A 24229-nucleotide genomic window follows, 5' to 3' on the forward strand; every position below is an offset into this window, starting at 1 on the left:
TGTCTCTCTCTCTCTCCTAGAAATAAATAAAAAAACATTTAAAAAAAATTAATCAGAATGAATAGGTGATCAGTAGAGAAAACTTGGAAAACAGAACAGCTTAAAAAGCAGTCAGTCTCACTGGTTAACTGCTATTACTGCTCTGGCGTATTTCCTTTCAGTCTTTTTTTCCTAACAATTGTCTACCTAACTACCATGGTAAGAGTGTGCTCTTGAGAGTAGATGCCTGAATTTTATCCTCGGCTTCAATTCTAGAAAAGTTAAATTTTGTCTTTCAGTTTCCTTATTGGTAAGGAATATTACTCCGTTATTAGGGATAAAGGAGTACCTGCCTTAAAAGATCGGTGAGATATTAAATGACATGGGTGACATGTAAATGTAAAATGCCTGGCATGTACTTAAGCACTCAGTAAATATTAGCCATTATTTTCCAAACTATTATTTCATAATAGTGTTCTATAGCTATTTTTCTCCCCATACTCGTAATAGTATTGTATTTTGACATTTACCCACATTGTTACTTGAAGCAGATAAGCTTCTTCTATCAATTAGATTTTTTTAAATGTTTTTTAATGTTTGTTTATTTTTGAGAGAGAGACAGAGTGCAACTGGGGGAGAGGCAGAGAGAGGGGAAGACATGGAATCTGAAGCAGGCTCCAGGCTCTAAGCTATCAGCACAGAGTCTTATGTGGGGCTCGAACTCATGATGAACCACGAGATTATGACCTGAGCTGAAGTAGGACACTTAACCGACTGAGCCACCCAGGCACTCCTGTCATTAGATTCTTTTTTTTTTTTTTTTTTAAATATTTTTATTTATTTCTAGGAGAGAGAGAGAGACAGCGTGAGCAGGGGAGGGTCAGAGAGAGAGGGAGACAGACTCTGAAGCAGGCTCCAGGCTCTGAGCTGCAGTCAGCACAGAGCCCGACACGGGGCTCGAACCCACAAACCGCGAGATCATGACCTAAGCGAAAGCCGGAAGCTCAACCGACTAAGCCACCCAGGCGCCCCTGTCATTAGATTCTTGAAGTCCTTGAACCTCTCTAGCTCTAACCCCTGATTACTTTTTTCTCTACATAGCTATTTTCTCAAGGTATTTGATTCCTGGCTTTAGCATAGCTTCTCTTTTAGAAATGCACATAGCTATTTTTTTGTGACCCATAGTCATATCTCTTTTTCATTAGAACATTTTTGTGGCTCTTTGAAATGAATAAAACTTGATGTAATTTTATGCCTTATTAAATACCTTTGGATATATCTAATGGAAACTTTGAAATCACCAACACTACATTATAGGCAACTTTTTGGACTTGCAAGGTCATTTCTATAGTAATTATTCTATAAGTGCCTGGTCATGGATATAGCATTATTTTGTTGGGAAAACTAGTTATCATCTAGCAATAAAGCAGTTTGGAATTTGTTTTCATGTGGTCTTGCTTACATGATTATTACCAGTTTTGTAGTTCACTCAAGTTTAGTTTTATATGTTTCCACACTCTTGTTTTATAGTTATGAATTACTAATTTTACATTTAGAAAGCCTTTATTAACACAGATCATGGAGGTTGAAATGAAACCTTGGTATTGATTGTCCAGAATTCAGAATTCTTTTCTACTTTAATTTAGGAATTGTTTATGTGGTTATTAATTATAAATTATAACTAGTTTGCATTTTATTTACAGATACTTTGGGAGCTTTCCAAGGTTGTTTATTTTTTTAAGTTTGTTTATTCTGAGAGAGAGAGAGGAAAAGAGAATCCCAAGCAGACATTATACTGTCAGCATGGATCCCAGCACGGTGCTCAACCCCATAAACTGCAAGACCACAATCTGAGTTGAAATCAGGAATTGGATGCTCAATCAGTTGAGCACCCAGAAGCCCCCAAGTGTTTTTTTTTAACCAGAATCACAGAATAAAATTAGTCAAAATATAGTACAAAAATAAATTTCATAAAAATCAGTTAAAGTAGTCTTATTAAGTACTATGAGGTTTTTTATCTGAGTACCCCTTCTCTATATAAGAAAAGAACCCAGATTATATTCAGATACCTGCTGAATTACATATTCTATCTTTCCTTTGCTTCGTCTACTTTTTCTCTTGTCATAAAATTTCTCTGGGTTTTGGAATATACAGCCACATGCTTCTCCTTGCATTCATTATGGCACCAGCAAACAATAGTTATACTAGTTTAGATTGTTAAGAGAAAACAGCTTTCCTTCACTGGAGTAGATATTGTATAGCATGTTATATTATTCTTTGTTAAAACAACAAAACCCAGAAAAACCAACCTCTGCAGTTTTGTTAATTCATAGTAATTAAAGAATTTTTTCCCAACCCATTTTTTTAAGCAATTTTACTTTTTCAAGAAGTTTTTATCATTTATTTTGAGAGAGAGAGGGAGGGAGAGGAAGAACCAGCACAAGCAGGGGAGGTGCAGAGAGAGAGAGAGAGAGAAAGAGAGAATCCCAAGCAGGCTCCATTCTGTCAGTGCAGACTTAATGCAGGTAGGGCTCGATCTTGCAAACTGAGATTATGAAGTGAGCCAAAATTAAGAGTTGGACACCTAATGGACTGAGGCACCCAGCAATTATTACTTTTGATCTTGGATAGTTTATTGCAGTCCTACCATTTTAAAAGTACTTAGCAGAAGGAGAAAAAAAATCTAAACATTTTGGAGGGAAATGATAGTATTCTTGATTCAGTTCTTTTTTGTTTGCAGAATTTTTACCATGTATTTTTCCAGTGTCCTCAAAATCATAGCTACTAATGTTATTGCAGATGCGCTTTCCTGGCCATTACCCAGTGTTTCCTTACAAAACTTGGTTCAAATAGTACATATTTGTATACAGATTTCCCATGAAGTTGGTTCAGATGGTTCAAATTTGCATAGTGAGGAAAACTATAAGGTAACTTTGATTATGTTAATCTTTTCTTTTTTTAATTTTTTTTTAACATTTTATTTCTGAGAGAGAGAGAGAGAGACCGCGACCGCATGAGCAGGGGAGGGTCAGAGAGAGAAGGAGACAAAGATTCTGAAACAGGCTCCAGGCTCTGAGCTGGCTGTCAGCACAGAGCCTGACGCGGACCTCAAACCCACAAACTGTGAGATCATGACCTGAGCCAAAGTTGGACACTTAACCGACTGAGCCACCCAGGCACTCCAATGTTAATTTCTTCTTAAAAACATCTGTATTGAAAACTTGATCCCAGGTATAGGAGGAAAGCATCCTGTTCCTAGATAGAAAAATGTCCGTTGTTTTATAAGTGGATGAAATTATCCTTCCATTTCCAACAAATTGATTTTTTTGAACTTACCAGTGATCCTCAAATTGAATAGTAATCAAGACTAAGACCTTTAAAAATGGATGCATAATGATGAATAGCTAGATAAATACCAAAACATTATTAGTTACAAAATTAATTTTCTGGTACTGGCATGTAAATAGATATGTGGTCAGTGATCTGGCACAGAAATACATATGTAAGATAGTTTAATCACAATTTTTAATAGAGAAGGATTCATGAATGAAAAGTCTGGAACAAATGATTATTTGGAGGAGAAAAAATGTCTTTACAGACTCAAATACGTGAAAATTTCAGGTAAATTAAGGAGTTAAGTGAGAAATTTAAACCACGGAGAAGTAAAAGAAAATGTAAGTAGATGTTTATTGTGTTATTGGCTAGTTTGGAGGACTCTTCATATTAAATCAGTAGGAGAAATTATTTTAAAAAGGAAAATATACTGATAAAATTGATTGTGAAATTGTGAGGTGTTAAAGAACAACATAACATGAAAGTCAAGTATATTGTGGAAAATGTTTCTAGGAATATAACTGGAGAAATTGAAAATGAGATAAAATCACTTGCTTAAAGCTCCCACAGTATGAAGTTTGAACGCGAATCTGTCGAACTTAAAGGCTAATCTTACTTCATTAAGGAATATAGCATAGGGGCGCCTGGGTGGCTCAGTCGGTTAAGTGTCCAACTTCAGCTCAGGTCATGATCTCACAGTTCGTGGGTTTGAGCCCCGCGTCAGGCTCTGTGCTGACAGCTAGCTCAGAGCCTGGAGCCCGTCTTCGGATTCTGTATCTCCCTCTCTCTCTGACCCTCCCCTGATCACGTTGTCTCTCTCTCTCTCTCTTTCTCTCTCTCAAAAATTAAAAAAAAAAAAAAAATTTTAAAAAAGTTAAAAAAAAAGGGAATATAGCATAGCTGTTAAAATACTGTGGGGATAACAAAAAATGAGGGGAATCTTTGCACAATTTTAAAAGTGACTGCATTAGATGTTAGAACTATGGATTTTTCCAAAGATCCATATGGATCTTTCACTTATGTTCTTATTTTCTGCACTGAGTACACATAGTATTTGGATTAGAGAAATGAGTCAGTTCTTGAAAAATACCTATGTATAAACTGGGGAAAAGTGACCTGTGGGGAGATTTGATTTATCATCCTTATACTTATAGAAGTAATGAACATGAGCCCACAGGTTAGATAATGTATGTATTTATATCTAACATTAAAAATTTGTGGGCCTTTTGTTTATCTCTAATAGTTCTGTAGGCTTGTGCACATAGACTTTGTTTCAAAGACTGTTCTGAATGAATTGGCACAGGTGGTGGTTTTCACCAGTTTGTTTATTTTCTCTTTTTCAAACTTTAAGAGACTGATATTTCAAATGTTTAACAGTGATTTCTGGAATGTTTATTTACTGGTCTATTTACTTAGACTTTTGAGTAATATATGTTTACTTTTCTCTTTCCCTCCAAATTAAATCCATTTTGCAGAGCAGATGAAATGAAGAACTATTTAGAGATATTTTGGGTATATAATCAGTTTGACAAAGAAATCCTCCATTTTTGTTTTATTCCTTAAACCTAATTGTCTTATTAAATATGTAATTTATTCATTGAATTTACCAAATATATCCTTATCATCTACTAAGTGCCAGCCATCATTGTCAGCTTTTAGGTAATACAAGAACAAAAAAGACAAAAATCTGTCACATATAGAGCTTATTATATATAAGCTGTAGTTTGGGAAGGCAAGAAATAAACAGTGAACATAATGAGAAATAAATGTATGCCATCAGCTGATAAGTGATGGAAAAAGAATAAATATAGAACTACATAAAGGAGGACCAGGAGTTGTGGGTGGTGTTAGGGAATGAATTGCAATTTTCAATGGACTGATCAGGTTAGGCTTCATTGAGAAGTGACAGAAATCTGAGAAAAGACTTGGTTGGAGAAGGTCAGGGAGTTAGCTGTATCTCAGGAGAGTATTCTAGCCAAAGGGAACAGCCAGTGCAGAAACCCTACATTAAGGGCATGCCTCCTGTGTTGGGAGAATGGGGGAGAATGGAGTGTCTGGAGTAGACCAGTTAAGGGTTTCGAGTAGCAAGTGAAGTCAGAGAGGTAATGAGAGACAAGATCATGCATGGCCTTGATAGGCTTGATGTTTAGGAATTTGATGTTTGTTCTGAATGAAATGAGCATTGTTGCACTTTTGAACTGGAGTAATATTATAAGGTGACCAGTTAGGGTGCTTTTGAAATTCACTACTGTCTTATTAGAAGAGGTGACATTTTAATTGGCCTTAAAGGGTAAGAAAGAATTTGCCAAGTAAAGAAAGGTAGAAATTTGCTTTGGCAGGTTTAATTTATTTCCCATCACCATACTTACGAAAATAAATGTACATTCAAACCAAGTCTGAAATGTTACCTGATTTATAATAATGTCATATAAGGAACTTACTCCTTTGTGACCCCTTATATCTGTTTAACCATGCTCATTTTAAAAATTGATGTTCTAGTTTCATAAAATTTAAGGAGTTTCTATAATCCAACAGACATTTCCTTTTTACTCAGAAATCCAATTAGTCTATTAACAGTTTCTTTAGAAAGTGAATAATTGCCATTTGCCTTTCTGTCATAAAACTATAGATTACATTGACCATCTTGTGTATGTTATTAACGAAGATTAATTTATATACTTTATTTAAAGGCTCTATACTCAGTTGTGAGAAATATGAAAAAGAGAATTTCTTTCCTTAGGGTACTTAAGATCAGATAAGGAAGGTAAACATTATGCAAATGATAGAGTAAAAGAAAATGTTGAATTCATTGAATGGGAGTCCTAGAACATCTTACTTTTGTAAAAATTTTCTACAATATCGATAGTTAATCGATAGCCAAGCATAACAAAAGGTAATGTAAAATATAGTTTTAACTGTAAGTATATTTTACTTGAATATATTGTTTCTGATAAGTTTTACTCTAAAAGTTAGCTATAAAGTAGCTTTTTGAAAGGGATATTATTTTTTTCAGTTGCCTCCTACAATGAAAATAAAGGTTTAATCCCAGTTTAGAAAGATTCAGTAAAAATAAGTTTAAGAGAGCAATAACATTTTCCCTTTCTCTTTACTTAGGGCAAGGATTTTTTGCTTAGAAAATACTTTATTATAATTTTTAAATGGTCTTTATAACAAATTTATTTTTAAAAACTTTGACATACGCATATGCTTGATCATTATTAAAATAATAGTTATGATATTGTAATTATCTCCAATAATCCTACTTTTATATCTGAACAGTGTTAAATATCTTAATAAAATCTGTCATTTTGAAAATTTTGTAAATTTTGGTTGGAGGGAATTAAACTACATCTTGGTAACACTGTCAACATTTGTGCTTTTGTCTTCACTTATTTTCTTATAGAATAGATAGATGAGTTTGGGATGTCAGTGATCCTTAGTGTTTGCGTAAGATTATTTGAATTCTCCTTTGTCAGAACAGTTGATGTATGGATTTTGCTGTAAATCAGTTTGGAACAAAGCACTAGAGAATGTCTTTTACCAGGCTATTTCTGTGCATAAGGAAAAATGTATCAGGTTTATTAGAAAATTAATGAATCACTGTTATGTATATGCTAATTCACAGCTGTCAAAGCTTATCCCAGATATCCCAGATGTTAAAACAGATAGTAGAATAGAGCTTATGTAAAAGGTTTGCTCTTAGAATATAAAATAATTGATGCAGTAAAAGAATATGTAAATATGTAATTATTCCTTGAAATATAATACAAAGCATTTTCCTACATTTCTCTTCAAGAGTCCCCAAGATTTATTTTTGCTTTTAAATGGAGTGTGAGTCATTTATTGTACGTGAATAAAATAATAATTGATTTTTTTTAATGATATACCAATATACTTTTATTTCATCAACTTTAGGACATAATTGCTGGGCTCTGAATCTAGGTTAAATAGTATTTGTATGTATATTTAAATTTTCTTTGGGACCAAACTCAAGTGAGAAAGCTGCAGTGCTTAACTATCCAAAGTAGATGGCAGTCATAGAAAAAAAGCCATACATTAAAGTAATTTGAAGTGTATTAAAAGGAATCTATTGATGAATAATGTCCCTATAGATCACTTAGAATATATTTTATTGTGCACCTTCTTTGTCCATAATTACCAGAATAGAAAATACATACAGTAGTGATTTAGGTAGAAGAGAACATTTTGGGCTGGAGTCAGCACATCAGGCTCTGGGCAGAAGATAAATTTCAGACATACCATGAAAGATGGTTAAAATGGATGAGTTGAAAAAATAGAGCTAATAGGTTCTAGAGAAGGAATCATTATGCAGGTATTTGGCAGGATCCCCAGTTTAATTATTTTTTAAAATAATGCAATAAATTATTCCTCACTCTTCATTTGTGCAAAGTTTGAGTACTAGCCAGAAAATAAGTCTAAATATTAAATCCTAGCTTCATGTCTTTCTTATTTTGTGAGTTCAGACAGTCATAAACTGACTGTGCTTGTTTGTAAAAAATGAGGACAATAGTCCTCATATTTCACTTCTGGTGAAATATGTGTTTATTGACTGTCTTGGGGACTTTTACCTAGGAACCATATGCACTAGAAAGCATCTTTTGTTTTTACCACATATGAGAAGTTGGAGTATGTAAATTCTTAAAAGATGGTAATTGAGAAAATTAATTTCTGAGTTACACTTCTATTTCCCCCTTTTTTGGTAGCGGATACTTTGTTTTCACGGAAGCTGAATGGGAAATACAGACTTGAGCGACTTGTTCCAACGGCAGTCTATCAGCACATGAAAATGCATAAACGAATTCTTGGACACTTGTCATCTGTATACTGTGTAACTTTTGATAGAACTGGCAGACGGATATTTACTGTAAGTAATGTTTGAAGTATTATCTTAATTCATATATGTCATTGAAGAAACACTGCTTATAGTTGAACTTGAACTAGAACTTTTATTTTTTTCTTTTAATGTAAAACTGGATATTCAGGTAACTTAGCTTACTGTAATAGATTTTACTTGAAGTTGAACTTGATCCAGGCTTGGAAAGTTCCTAAAGGACATGTTGTCATACAGGCACAGCTATATGATACAGATAGCTATATGATACATTATGGATAAATATAATTCTGGACATTATATTAAATACGCAGTTTGACATTTTATAAAATGTCATATAATAATCTAAATTCTATACCAAGGGCATTTCTTTCTAAAGTGTGTTAAGCAAACTAGAGGAGACTATTAAATGTATCTTTTTATATTATTCTTAGCACTTCATTTTTTAGTATATCTGATTTTGTGATAAAAAGCTCTTTGGGTTTATTTGCTATAGTTTCTTTTAGCTTGTTAAGTGGAGAAAAGCAACTTTTCAGCTTTAACTGAGAAAATTTCTTTTGAAAATAGTTTTATTTTTAATTGCTTTAAGTATTATATCCACTAAGGGTAGTAGTTACTACACTGTTCTTATAATTAAATACTACCCTGTGGGCTAAAGGTATGCATTCATTCCCAAAGTCCTTAATTTTCTTTGAAGTAAGAAAATGAGAAATGGAAGGTAAAATGGAAATTCCTATCTTTGCGTTTGGAGAGCAGCTGTGAATTTTACACAGTTTGGGACAATTTCAGATTCTTCTTTTTTTAATGTTTATTTATTTTTGAGAGAGCGAGAGAGCACAGCAGGGGGAGGGGCAGAGAGAGAGGGAGACACAGAATCCAAAGCAGTCTCCAGGCCCTGAGCTGTCAGCACAGAGCCCAGCATAGGGCTTGAACTCAAGGACCTCGAGATCATGACCTAAGCCAAAGTCAGACACTTAGCCAACTGAGCCACCCAGGCACCCCCAGATTCCTCTCTTAAGTAAATGTGCCTGTAAACTAAGACTTATTTATATCTGCTGCTTCTCTATCCTACCCATATACCCAGTCACCTGTAAAATGTTTGCTTAAATAGCAGGATGTGGGAAAGGATTTCCGTACATATCTTTTCCCTGCTTCTAATCTACTCAGGCATTTGCAGATCATTTCTTAGATTAGTATACTCTTTCACCTTCTTTTTCACCTTTCTCCACTGTTCCCCTTGAAGAAATAATTCTAAATTTTCTGACAGGTCATTATTTTCAAAGTGGAGAACAGGTATCTATAAATTCGCAAAAAGTGCTTGATATACCTACAACAGTAATTTGTTTTCAAATGGTAATGTAAAATCACATTTAGCTTTTTCAGGTTCAGTATACTAAATATTTAAATTCAGTTCTCAAAGTAAATTTCACATTTGTAATGTTTAAAAGGATTCTTTCAAAAATAGTAATAAAGTGAAATAATGAGAAAGAAGCTTTACATTGTGTTTGTACTTCATTTTGGTAAGTATAAAGTTAATGCCATTGCACTGAGGTTATAAAAATATATAACTTGCTTAATTTTAATGTTAGTAAAATACCTTGGTAGGATTCTTTCTTTAAAAATGATAGAGTAGTAAGCATTTGTTAGTTGTAGTTTATGACATATTATGTGTATTTTAATTTGAATTAGATACATAATCTAGAATTTTTTTGTGGGAAAATGCAGTGAAATAACGTGCTGATGCTATCTCATGAGTTTGGTAGGATGGTAAGGAGTTTGGAAGAGCAGCCTTGGGTTTTTTTTTTTTTTGGTTTTTTTTTTTCCCCCTAGGTTTTTCAGTTATAAATTTTTTTTTCCATTTCTGTGACTAATTTATTAATTAATTAAATTTTTTTACGAATTGTTTATTGTCAAGTTGGTTTCCATATAGCACCCAGTGCTCATCCCCACAAGTGCCCTCCTCCATGCCCATCTCCCCCCCAACCCCACTCCCCCTTATACCCATCAGTTTTCAGTTTGTTCTCAGCATTCAAGAGTCTCTCATGGTTTGCCTCTCTCCCTCTCCCCCACTATTTCCCTTCTTCTTCTCCCCCTTGTTCCTCCGTCAAGTTCCTCCTCATCCTCCTATTCTTGCAAACATATGGTATTTGTCCTTCTCAGCCTGACTTATTTCGCTCAGCATAACACCCTCAAGGTCCATCCATGTTGCTACACGTGGCCAGATTTCATTCTTTCTCATGGCCGTGTAGTATTCCATTGTATAGATAAACCACATCTTCTTGATCCATTCATCCGTTCATGGACACTTAGGTTCTTTCCATGATTTGGCTATTGTTGAGAGTGCTGCTATGAACATTGGGGTCCATTTGCTCCTATGCATCAGCACTCCTATATCCCTCGGGTAAATTCCTAGTAGTGCAATTGCTGGGTCACAGGGGAGTTCTGTTAATTTTTTGAGGAACCTCCACAAGGTTTTCCAGAGGGGCTGTACCAGTTTACATTCCCACCAACAGTGTAGGAGGGTGCCCGTTTCTCCACATCCTCGCCAGCATCTAGAGTTCTCTGATTTGCTCATTTTAGCCACTCTGACTGGCGTGAGGTGGTATCTCAGTGTGGTTTTGATTTGTATTTCCCTGATGAGGGGGGATGCTGAGCATTGTTTCATGTGTCTGTTGGCCATCTGGATGTCCTCTTTGGAGAAGTGTCTGTTCATATCTTCTGCCCATTTCTTCACTGGATTGTTTGTTTTTTGGGTGTGGAGTTTGGTGAGTTCCTTATAGATTTTGGATATTAACCCTTTATCTGATATGTCATTTGCAACTATCTTTTCCCATTCTGTCGGTTGCCTATTAGTTTTATGGATTGTTTCCTTTGCTGTGCAGAAGCTTTTAATCTTGATGAGGTCCCAGTAGTTTATTTTTGCTGGAAGAGCAGCTCTTTGAACTAAGGGGTAACACTACTCCTGTGGGTCAAATCCAGCCTTCTACCAGTTTTTGTAAATAAAATTTTATTCCAACACAGGCATGCTTAGTTGTTTACATGTTGCTTCTGATTGCTTTTTCACTACCAAATGGCAGAATTGAGTAGTTACGACAGACTGGCACTTCTGCATATTTATGGTTGCAAACCCTAAGATAATTAGTGGCCCCATATGGAAAAAAATCTGCATGTAGTCCCTGTTCTAGATTTAAGGAGAAGGAATGATATGTGAAGAAGAAGTTGTTTTTTGGGGCTCCTGAGTGGCTAAGTCAGTTATGCTTCTGACTTCGGCTCAGGTCATGTTCTCACAGTTGGTGAATTCAAACTCTGCGTCGGGCACTGTCCTGACAGCTTAGAGCCTGGACCCTGCTTCGGATTCTCTGTCTCCCTCTTTCTCTGCCCTTCCCCGCTTGCGCTCTGTCTCTCTCTCTCTCTCTCTCTCTCTCTCACTCACTCAAAAATAAACATTTTTTAAAAAGCTATTTTTTGATTATTTTTCTTTAGTTGAAGACACATGCTTAAACGGAAGGAAATAATCTCTATATTATTTTATATGGTTTTGTCAGAGCCTAAAATTGTTGATGTTTTATGGATGTGATATAATTTGCTCATTGGGCCAAACTCAGAGTATTGTCATTTTGTACTGGTGATTTGGAGTTATAGAGTCCAAAATGTTACCCTGTGATAAGAAATAAAAAGATATGAGACTACATTTACTTAAAATTTCCTTATATTTTTATGATTATCACCTCAAGTGGCAATATGGTACATAAGTGTTCACTGTTCATATTAACTTCATAAAGTAGAATGGCTACTGAGTGTTCCCTCATTCCACTGGAAACACACTAGCCACTGACTGACATTTGAAAATCAGTCTTGAAAACTGATGGGATAAACCTTTAGGATAGTAGATCATGATTGACCAATGAGAGATTCCTGTGAGAGAGCACACTCATGTTATTTATTGGAATAACAGTTCAGTAATAGATCAACTCAGGTTTTTTCTTTTTGTGTATTTGGTATCTAAGAGATTACATATGTATTCCTAAAGTTCTTGTGTAGATGTATTTGAAAGTTTTTGTCCAAGGGACTAATTTTCTTGAGTCCTTTCTGAGTAGACTTAGCTAGAGACAAAATAGATAGCACTGTGTTTGTTTAAGAGCATCAACTTTGGCATAAGGGGGTGTTTTGTTTACCTCACAGCTTTACCAGTTCCTAGCAGTGTAATTTGGACATATTACCTCACCACTTTAATCTCTAGTTTTCTCATCTCTAAAAAAAAGGAGGGAGGGGAATAGATAATACCAACCCCATAAGATTTTTATATGATTACATGAAATAATGCATGTCATCTGTGTGGAACAAGATCTACAGTAAGCAGTCATTAAGTTTTACCTGCTGCTGTTGATTTTATAGATAGATTTAAATAAATTTTATCCATTTCATTTTCTTACTAAAATCTTATTTGTAAATACTATACAATATCCAAAATGAAATCCCTGTAATTGATAAGAAAAATTCTGTAATAGGACAATTTACAAATATTTTGTACTGGAATATTGTAATGGATATTTCCCAGTAGAACAGTGGTAAGAACACAGGAAGGGAGACAGCATACTACAAAGTCGGACTTGCTTCCTAATTCTTAGTTTTTAAATTGTTTTACTTGGTTTTAGAATCATTTCCTCAAATAATATTTACCAAAGAAAAGCAGAGTAATGAATTTTCTCAGGAGTAAACTATTCACTCATAATATACAAAGTATGTTGAGAACCATATAAAAATATTCTCTCCCTCCCTTTCATTGAAGGAAAGTTTATCTCTCTCTTCAAATCAAGGCAGAAGAGCATAAAATATTTCCATAAATTCTGTAAGTTACAGCCAGATACTCTTCTAGACACGTAGGATCTAGAAATGAAAGAGGATCTGGCCCTGGAAAATTCATTAATAGTCAACAGACAATATTGATACAGTTGATAAGAAAACTTGAAAGAGGGGCTATTCTATAAGATACTGAAGTGTCATAGGAAGATAGGTATCTAATGCAGTGTGTTGTAGAAGATGCTAAGGGAAACATGAGGCATTAACACTACTCAGCTGAGTTTAGCTGGATATTGCAGACTTAGGGAAAGGCATTTATAAACCTTAGAAGAATGTAACATGCATTTGTGTATTATTAGATATGGCAAAGAATAAATATAGATAATCATTTAAGCAAGAGCTAGAGATATTCGTGGAGGACAAAGTCATCAAGCCTTTTGATGATGTATGAAGGGGAGTGGGTTTCTTTCCTGAAGGCAATGGAGAGAAAATGACAGATTTAGACAGAAGAGGGTGTATAATTTCTCTTTAACAATTTCTTGGGAATTGTAAGGATGATGGAAGAAATGGAATCTGTATATAGAGAGATTGGTGAAAAGGTACTGGCATTGATCCATGAAAGAAATCATCAGGCTTGAATAGAGTCACAGTGGAAGTAGGGATGGAATTAACAGATAAAAATATAATCTGTAGGATTCAAGAGCTTCATTTGAATGTAGGGAAGAATTGAGTGGGAAGAGTATGGGATTGCATGATTTTAACTTATGTGACTGGTTAGAAAAGTCTTATCATTTTTTGTGGTAGGGATTTAAGTGGAGAAGTTTGTGAAGGTGGACATGTTGAATTTGAGATACTTATGCATATAGCCAAATAGAAATGTTCAAGAGACATTGGGAGCTCAGGAAAAAAGATTTAAAGGCCAGAAGATTCACCTTGGGAATCATTGAATACGGAAATTGATTGTATTACCTCATGTGTGTAACCTAAAGCTGAAACTTTAACTTCTAAAACAGGTGAAGGAAAAGGAGAGGAGTCAATAATTCAGACTGAGAGCTGCTTAAGAGGCCAGAGAAAATGAAAAGAAGTGGTGTCTTAAAAGCCAAAGGATTTGTATTTTATGAAAGATGGAAACCTAAAGTAAATTAGAACTGAAAGGCATTTTTTGGTTGTCAAGGCCGTTAATGTCCTCGACAAAAAACAGTTTTATTTTAGTATTAGGATTAGAAGTAAGATTGCAGTGCACTGAGGAGGGATTGGAAATTGAAGGATGGAAGAGATTTAATGCAGACTACTCTTTCAAAATGCTTGACCATTAAAAAAAGAAAAAGTCTGTTTTCTGAATGTGGAGTACGATCACTGAACTGCTTACTTCTATTGTATTTTTCTATTATGTTGCTATTTGTTTAGATGTCTCTTTTAAGTTGTGAACTTAATACAAAGGCTTTTTTTTCTTGAACCTTTTTAGATCTGTAATGCCTCAGAGTATCTAGTGCATACATTAGGATAGAACAAATGATGAATGAATCAACCAGTCAATTAGAGATATAAAAATGAATAATGTTTTTTCATACAAAAAACTTAGAATCTGTTAAGGGAGTTATAGACAGATGTCTGTAAGATAGAGTCCTTTCTTGTATGCTTCTTTTACACTGGTCTTTTTCTGTACTTAGTACTTGCAAAGCCTGTTTTTGGCTTAGAGCCTTTGTAGTAGCTATTCCCTTTGCATTGAATTGTCTTTCCCAAAATATTCCCATGGCTGACTCCTGTATTAGTACAGCAACCACTTTTTTACAGACTTTTCCCTATCTTTCCTACTGTACTTCACCATGGTCTATTCCATTTAGACACTTTACTGTATTATTCTTAAAATCTGTATCACTGTCTGAAATTCTTATTTTTAAAATTTGGGTTTTATGAGAGACCACACTGGGGCAAGTGAGAGTCAGACAGGCATTGGATGACTATGCCTTGCTGAGGAAAATAATTAAACATGGACAGAGGGCATTCTTAGAAGCCAAGAGGCAGATGTCATCATGTGCATTCTTTATGCAAACTATGGGAGGAGCACAAGAAGAAGCACCCAGCTTCTCAGAGTTTCTAAGAAGTGCTCAGAGAGATGAAGACTGTCTGCTAAATAGAAAAATTAAAAGATATGACACAGATGGACAAAGCCCATTATGAAAGAGAAATGAAAACTTAATATCCCTCCTAAAGGAGAAACAAAGTTCAAGGATCTCAGTACACCCCAGAGGCCTCCTTTGGCCTTTTTCTTGTTTTGTTCTGAGTATCGCCCAAAAATCAAAGGAGAACATCCCAGCCTATCCATTGGTGATGTTGCAGAAAAACTGAAGAGAGGTGGAATAACATTGCTGCAGATGACAAGGAACCTCATGAAAAGAAGGCTGTTAAGCTGAAGGAAAAATATAAAGAGGATATTGCTGCAGAGTGAGTTAAAGAAAAGCCTGATGCAGGGGGAAAAAAATCAAGGCTGAGAAAAGCAGAGAAGAGGAGGAGGATGAAAAGAATGAGGAGTAGGGCAGGTTTTTTTCCCCTGATCTATAAAACATTTAATGCCCCCTGTATACAACTCCTTTTAAAGAAAAAAAACTGAAATGTAAGGCTGCATAAAAATGTGTTTCTAAACTGTAGGTTGTTGTATTTTATATAGTTAACACAATACCAAGTGTGTCTTTAGCCCTTTCCTGGTGGTATTTTCACCTAACCTTGCCTGATACAGTATAAAGGTTGTAAATTGATGTAGAAATTTCAAGCAGGTTTGGGCCACCTGGGTGGCTCAGTTAAGTATCTGATTCTTGGTTTTGACTCAGGTCATGATCTCATGTTTCAAGTTCAAGCCCTGCACTGGGCTCTGCGCTGATAATATGGAGGCTGCTTGGGATTCTCGCTCGCTCTCTCTCCCCTCCCCCTCTCCCCCTGTCCCCCTCTCCCCCTTTCTTCCTCTCCCCCTCTCCTCCCCCTCACTCTCTACCCCACCCCGCCCCCACTCATGCTCTTACTCTCTCAAAATAAATAAACTTTTTAAAAATTTAAAGTAGGTTCTTGTTGGTACACAGCAGAAACTAGTTATGCATAGGAACAGTAGCTTTTTTTCATCTTCAGTGGTCTCTGGTACAGCTTATAGGAAATAATTGTTTTGTTAATGGAATACCACTCTAATTGCAAAAAAAAAAAAGCTGTTTGTTGACATTGTGAATAATTGTTTTGTTAATGGAATACCACTCTAATTGCAAAAAAAAAATTACAGCTGTTTTGTTGACATTGTGATGCTTCTAAGTAAATATAATCTTTTAATTAAAAAAAGGAAAGTAGAATTGGGGTTCTGTTGTATTTTCTTAGTAAGCTCCATTAGGGTAGTCAGGACCTTGACTATCTTATTAACATTGACTAAAATAGGAACCCATGAGTCTATACTGATGTAACTAAATAAATGAATAAATGAGAAAGGAAGAAAAACTCTTATTTATGGACAAATGTCAGCTGATAATTGTAGAAAGAATGATGATTTGGCAACTATCAAAATGGTAGTTGATTCATTTGTGTGTAATCAGTGGAAGCTAACTAAGACTAGTAGAGGATCTTGGTTTGAAGATCTTGGCCTAATCTTGCAATATGTTCCCACAACATACTAATTAAAAGGGGGAAATCGCAACTTTACAGGGGAGAAACTTTGAAAACACATGATAAAATTAACTTCACTGGTGCGAGATGAATTGACATGATGTGTTCTCTCATGTGGTACACTGAAAAATCCAGCATTTTGTTTGTGGGATTCCCATCAAGACAGTATTACCTAGGTTTGGTCGTGAAGAAACATTAAGTAGCCTGAGGCTTGGGGTCATCCTACAGAACTTAAAGGTCTGTATTCTTTATAAATTTCTGAGGACACAAAACAGAGAAAGCCTGAGGAAATATTCTACATTATAGGAAATTGCAGAGACAATATAACTAAAATGGAACGTGTGTTGCTATATGGGATCCTGGAACAAAAAGGAAAAGGAAACATTTTCATGGTAGTTAACAAATTTGAATGGGGTCTGTGGATTGGATGGCAGTTAAATAAATATGGATTTACCAGCTTATGTAGATGAGTATCCCTGTTTTGGAGAAATATAGACTGGGATATTTAGAAGTGGTGGAACATAAAGTCTGCTGCCTGCTCTTAAATGGTGCAGAAAAAAACTAATGGTAATGGGTGTGTGGATTGATCGGGGTTATGGAGATATGGAAGACATTGGTACTGTTCTTGAAACTCCATAAGCTTGAAATTAAAAATTATTATTTTTAAAAGTGCATTAGAAGTATAGCGAGTATTCAGTAAGTTTGGCAGTAATGGAAAGGAAATCAAGAGCATAGTAATTTATAGAAGATAAATTTGTGAAAAACCGTTGGTCAAGGGGATAGAAGTAGAACAGTAGACTTTTGATATACAAAGGTCTTTAAGGGGGATAGATAGAATAAATAGATGAAGATGGGATGTATTAAAGAGCACTTTATTTTGGTCTATTTCAAAAGATAGTTTATTAGGTTCACAATGAACCTAGTCATTGTGAAATATTTTATGTTAGAAAATAGAACTGGATACTCGAGGTGCGTGATAAAGCTGCGTAATGGGAAAAGAGTGACAAATAGGGACCAGTTAGCTTTAGCCTCCCAAATAAATAGAGGGTTCATAATCTTTGCAATGTTGCAGATTTAGTATGTATATCTTCTTTTTCCATAATAGTACTTAGTATCCTGGGAGCAGTATCCAAAGAAGTGATAATTACATTGATACAGGTTAGTCATTGGTGGTTTATGTGGATAAGAGAGTGAGAAAATTGGGCATGTGTTGAAATGATTGACACTGAAGTTTGGGATAATTTGTAAGGGAAATGAAACAGGTCTGATAGATTGGTAAGAGAAAATCAGTGGCATCTTTTTGAAAAAACATTGAACTACGTTTAAATTACAAGCAAATTTTAAATTACAAGCTGCCTGAAGAACAAGCTACTTTTTAGCTTGAATAAGAAAATGACACTATAGTATACATGACAATATATGTGATGTTTTTAACATTTAATTCTGTTTGTTCTAAAGACATCAAGAGTGAAATCTGATTCAAATCTGTGTAGTAGTAGCAAGAAAAATTAGAATTCTCTTGATTTCTGCCAAGGAATGCTAGATTTTCCAAGATATTAAAGGTTTAAATATCACATAATTCTCTTTTTTTGTTTCAAAGTAGTAGTCTTTGGTTGGTCTGCACAGTTGATGCTCCTCTTAGCAGGGAAAAGTTTATTAGATCTTCTTGTTCCTTTTAAGATCATCTATGTATATGTAACCTGCTGTAAAGTTTCCAAATGTATGTGGTTTTCTGCTTGCAGAAGTCAGCCGTTCTTTGGCACTTATTCTTCCATCCTGTATTTTCTTTATCACTGACTAGTTCGCATAATTGTCATTTCTTTTTTTTTTTTTTGAATTTCTAGGAGAGAGAGAGAGAGGCAGCGTGAGCAGGGGAGGGTCAGAGAGAGAGGGAGTCACAGACCGAAAGAGGCTCCAGGCTCTGAGCTGGCAGTCAGCACAGAGCCCGACGCGGGGCTCGAACCCACGAACCGCGAGATCGTGACCTAAGCGAAAGTCGGACGCTTAACCGACTAAGCCACCCAGGCGCCCCCATAATTGTCATTTCTAATCTTCTAGCTTTTAGTTTAAGTAAGTAAATATATTAATACAAATCCAATTAAGCCTTTCAAACTTGCCTTCCAGAAATTTAAATTTTGGGAGGACAGACTTTAGATTCTGCTTTAGTTTCTGCATAGAATTTAAGTGATTCAGGGGCGCCTGGGTGGCTTAGTCGGTTAAGCGTCCGACTTTCGCTTAGGTCACGATCTCGCGTTTCGTGGGTTCGAGCCCCGCGTCGGGCTCTGTGCTGACTGCCAGCTCAGAGCCTGGAGCCTGTTTCAGTCTGTGACTCCCTCTCTCTCTGACCCTCCCCTGCTCACGCTGTCTCTCTCTCTCTCTCCTAGAAATAAATAAAACATTAAAAAAAAAAAAAAGAATTTAAGTGATTCAAAGCCTTGTTACTGAAGTTGTTTCATAAAATTTTCATAGCATTAGGTAGGACTTTCTTTTCTAGATTTTAAGGAGAATTTTAATACCCGAGGCCATGACAAAGTGAAAGCCATGCCACAGAGACCTGTGGAGTTTTTCTTTACCAGAATAGCAAAGTCGGATGTGTACCAGACATTGCCGAAGCTTCATTTATGGGGAATGTCAGTATTTGTTTTTGTTTATCTGAATTTTACCTCTCAAACTTTTTTTCATGAAACTTTGAAGTTTCTAAGAGGCATTCCCAAAATGGAATTTGTTGTTGTTATAGAATAAAAAAAAAAATAGGAATTACCCACACTGTAAGAGATACAGTTGCATACTGGAAGGAAAGATCTTTGCAGCTACTGTCTCCATAGTCTACTTAAAAGTTTAAGAAAAACAGAGAGAGAGAAAGAAACATGATTCCTAAGTGAAGCCTGATTCAGTTTTCTTCCTCTATCCTAAGGTACAGAACATATTGATTATTTTAAAGGCACACGGTTTTATTGTGAGTATGGCTTCTTTGGGTGTGGCAGTGGAATATACAAGTTAATTGGGTTCTTCAAGCTAAATCCTGTGTTCAGGCAAATCTAAGTGTTATTTAAGTTCCACTCTTTCTTCCCAGGCCTTTTCAAGAGACAGAGTGTGAGTAGGGTAGGGTCGGGTAGGGTCTTACCAGGCCTTTTCATAAATAATACCTACACTGCTATTTTTCAGAATAGAGATAAGGTCATTTTATTTTTATTATTATTTTTTTGCTTCTTTGGCTTTGTTTTTGCTTTGGCAATGATATCTTTAAAAAAAATCACTGAAAATTTGGTGTCATATCTTATTTGAGGATTTAAATAAGGTGAAGCTACACATTCTTTTCATTGTAATTTTTTTCAGATATTTTTAATGCTGTGTTTGACATAAGCAAATGATAACATTAATGAGTCCACTTTCACAATAACTTTGACAATTTTACATTATTGAAGAATGAAACTAGTGATAAACTGTGCTGTCTTATGTTTGCATGGCATTAAACACTAGCTTAATATTTAAATTTGATTTAAAAATGGATTCCTAAAAAAGCATTTTCTGTTTTGCAGCCAGCTCATAGATTTCTTAAAACTTATTGTGGCTAAAACTACTATGGTAACCAAGTCTTGTCTGCTTAAAATTCTTCAGTAGCTACCTCACTGGGTTACTCCTTAACAGGTGTTTAAAACCTATTATCTTCCTCAGATAAAACCTTTCCAGCTTAGTTTCTTGTTATTTCCACTTCTAACTTTGTACTCCCAGCTTTTCTCACTTTGCCAATCCCCTGTCCTAAGAGCAACATCTAGATGTTAATTGAAAAGAAATGACTACTCTGGGGGCGCCTGGGTAGTTCAGTTGGTTAGCTGTCCGTCTTCAGCTCAGGTCATGATCTCACGGTCTGTGAGTTTGAGCTCCGCATCAGGTTCTGTGCTGACAGCTCAGAGCCTAGACCTTACTTCGGATTCTGTGTCTGCCTCTCTCTCTGCTCCTCTCCCACACGTGCTCTGTCTCTCAAGAATGAATACATGTTAAAAAAATAATAATAATAAAAATAATGACTAGTCTGTTTTCCCCTAGGCATTGGAGCTTTGCTAAAAAATAAAACAAAACAAAACCTGTCAGTTGAAGTTTTTCTAAAATCATGCTATCTAATTTTAGCAGGACTTTCCACTTTTGCTTACAGATTTTTTCCTTTTTACTTATTGCTTTTCCACTTTATTTCCAAGCATTATTACTTTTTTTGGTTCCTTCTTTTGTTTCTCCCTTCTCCCATTTTAGGAAATTATCCTCAGATAATTGTTCATCTAATTTCTTTCCAGTTTACCTTAAATTTGCTATTTATACCATACCTCTTTCTTCTCCATACATCTTAGAAACCTATGTATTCTTCCTAGCCAAGGCCAACTATGATGACTGTGTTGTTCATCTTGTTCCTTTCACCATTACATAACATTGGTCTTACTTTAATATCCATAACACTTTTTTAACATTTTGATTTAAAGACTGTAATGTCCTACTCTTTGGTCTGTTGTTGACCCAACTAACATTTGAGGTAGGCTTAGGAAAGGAAAGTTCTTCTATACTAATTCTGCTCTACATTTTTTTTTAAGAATAATTTAATCAGTTTTAATTTTTCTTTCCACTTTCAATTTAAACACCTGTATAGTGCTTTTAAAATGTTTTCCCAGGGGCACCTGGGTGGCTCAGTCAGTTAAGCGTTTGACTTTGGCTCAGGTCATGATCTCATGGTTTGTGGGTTTGAGCCCTGCATTGGGCTCTCTGCTGTCACTACAGAGCCTGCTTTGGATCCTCTGTTATGCCCCCTCTCTTTGCTCCTCCCCCCTCTCAAAAATAAACATTAAAAATAAAAACATTTTCCCATTTAATTTTTCTTACACAGTCGTTTTCAGTCCATTTATGTGCATTTATGTTTCTGATAATCATTTTAAAAGAACTTCGGTGAATTTGTCAGATCGTCTTTAGTTTTACATTCCTATAAAAATAAATTAATGATCACAAGTAATGATTAATTAAATAGAAATTGTTTAAGGATGCTTTAGAGTTCTGTTTGAAATTCTGCCAGGAGTTTCGGGAATAGAGGTGAGGATGGGGACACCACACTATTGTATAGGTCATGGAAGAGGATAGTGAAGAGAGATTTCCCTAAAAGTCAAAAGATTGCTCTCCTGCAACTGAATGGAAGAAAAGACAGGGCAAATGGAATAATACATACTTGGGGAAAATGTGCATAATGTTGTTTTATTTTAGTACCTATCTATGTAGAACAAAATTATTAAAATATCAAATTGATATTATTAATAATAAAGTCAATATGAATATAATGGGACTTTCTTTTAATTGGTGAAAAGTCACTGAATGCTGATGTTAGATCACAGGTTGCTACTATTTTCATTAAAAGCTGGCATTTTGGTCAAGAAGGTGTTTGGTTTTTGTTTTTCTCTATTTGTTAATGTGAAGATACATGAAACACTATAGTAGAATGTAAAGGAAACTCTTATTCAAATACATAAGAACAAAATGAATTCTGTCAGTATTATGAAGCATAATGAGATATCGTGATTTTACTTTTTCATATCTTCTGCCAGTATTAACATACTTAAAAGTAATTTTATTTTTGTTGTGAACTTAGGTCAGAGCCAAATATTATCTCAATTTTTAGGAGATAAACAGTGAGTAAATTGACTTAATTTGTGAAATTAAAAGAGTTGAATAAATAAGTTTAAGAGTTGAATAAATGCTTTATTGCTGTTTTTTATTCAACAAATGCTTAGTACGGTTCCCGTTTGCCAAGTGGTATATAGACCAGCTTTCTGGAAGTCATAGTCTATCTACTACCATCCCTTTTTCACTTTTCACTGATAGCAGCGATATAATCTTCATTCCTTTAATTCTCCAAAGAGCTCTGTATCTATCTCTTTTGAGCTTTCTGTTCAATCATAATTTCAGTTTTATCACTCCTCTCTCCTGCTTGTACTACTTTAACAACTTTCACCTGGCCTCCAGTTTTCTATCCTAATTCACACTGATGCCAACAGGATCTTTGCTGATACTGACCTGTTTGATAATCTTCAGTGATCCCCAGTACAAAACATACTTCATAGTATACTATAAAAGGTCCTTTGCAATTTTTCCCTAACTTCATCCTCATGCCTTTACCTCAAAAGTTAGCGTTCAGACTACTTGGAGTTCTCACATTTATATTTTCATGCCTTTGATCAGACTTTTCTCTCTTGTTGCCATATCGAATGTTTTTGTTCTTTTTAAAGGTGTAAGGATATTACCAAATAAGGGTATTTGGGTGGCTCAATGGGTTAAGCCTCCAACTCTTGATATCGGCTCAGGTTATGATCTCTCCCCTCCTCTCCCTCCATTGCTCTCTAAATAAGTAAACTTTAAAAGAATACCTGAAGTAAAAGGAATAATACTGCTCAAACAGAAGCAGTGGTAATAGTCCATAGCTCTTACTGTGCGCCAGGTACTCCATCCTCATTTACTTATTTAGTTTTTGCAACAGCACTATGAGGTAGGTACAGAAAAGAAAACTTAGGCATAGAAAACCTGGGACTTACCCAGGGTTAAACATATAGAAAGTGGCCATGCCAGGTCATGAGCTGAGACGTTTGACCCTGGAGTCTGTGCTCAAAGCTACTACGTTACATTGCGTCTTCATGCAGAAGGCTCTGTCCAGGCATCACCATTGCTGGATTCTTTTCCAGATCCTGTTTCTTTACCTCTCAGGAAAAACACCTTGTTCCCTTGTTTGAATCTCTTCTGATCAACAGTATAGCACTTTAGACATGTTCTTGCATTTACACTCTTTTGCCTTGCTTATTAAGGACAGGAATGCTGTGTCTTTGTATCTCTAGTGTTTTTCACATACTTAATCTCCAGGCATATGTATAAATCAGTGGATGAATCACTGAATTTTAAAGTAGATGGAACCTTAGGAATCATCCAGTTTATACACCTTATTTTATAGATAAAGAGCCTGAGATAAGTGAATGGGATAAGAATACCAGATTTTAATGTAGCTAATTTACCAAAGTTAAGTTTTATCACTGGTCTTTAGTGGTTGGTTATCCACTTAATTTGCTTCAAAGCTCAGAAGAATAGGAGTTAATTGAAAGTATTCTAGGTAGTATTGGCAGACTCTGGTTTAGGATACAGCATTTAAAATGTTCTGTTAGGGCCCCTGGGTGGCTCATTTGGTTGAGTATTAGACTCTTGAATTCAGCTCAGGTCACAATCTCATAGTTGTGAGGTCAGCACTGACAGTGCGGAACCTTTTTGGGATTCTCTGTCTCTCTCTTTCTTCCTTTTCCTCTTCTTTCCTCCCCCTGAAAACCCTGCTCATTCTCTCTCCCTCCTCATTCTCTCTCTCTCAGTAAACATTTACTTAAAAGTGCTCTGTTAATACTATGTTTTTGGTCATTTATATATCATATCAGTATGAAGGTGATAATACATCTGTACATTCACTTCTGTGGATCTTCAAACTACTTTCTAAAGTCAGATATAAGGGGGTGTTGTTTTTGTTTTTAAGAATTAGATAGGATGGTTGTAACATGCCACCATTGAAACCTATTAAGTTTGAATTTGGGAAATGGATATATAAGGCTAATGACAATATTCTCT

At 35.4% G+C, this 24229-nt stretch overlaps 1 protein-coding gene across 1 annotated transcript in view; it reads left to right on the forward strand.

Moving 5' to 3' along the window:
- The window catches only part of PHIP (PHIP subunit of CUL4-Ring ligase complex), a 116746-nt gene that overhangs the window by 14567 nt on the left and 77950 nt on the right, over positions 1–24229 (forward strand). Inside the window, exon 4 of the mRNA XM_077750355.1 lies at positions 8037–8197. Within this exon, the coding sequence (XP_077606481.1) occupies positions 8037–8197 (161 nt within the window). The remainder of the gene's footprint in view (positions 1–8036; positions 8198–24229) is intronic.

The sequence above is a fragment of the Crocuta crocuta genome, unplaced genomic scaffold, assembly GCF_008692635.1.
Source record: "Crocuta crocuta isolate KB4526 unplaced genomic scaffold, BGI_CrCroc_1.0 scaffold9, whole genome shotgun sequence".
In the NCBI taxonomy this organism is placed as follows: Eukaryota; Metazoa; Chordata; class Mammalia; order Carnivora; family Hyaenidae; genus Crocuta; species Crocuta crocuta.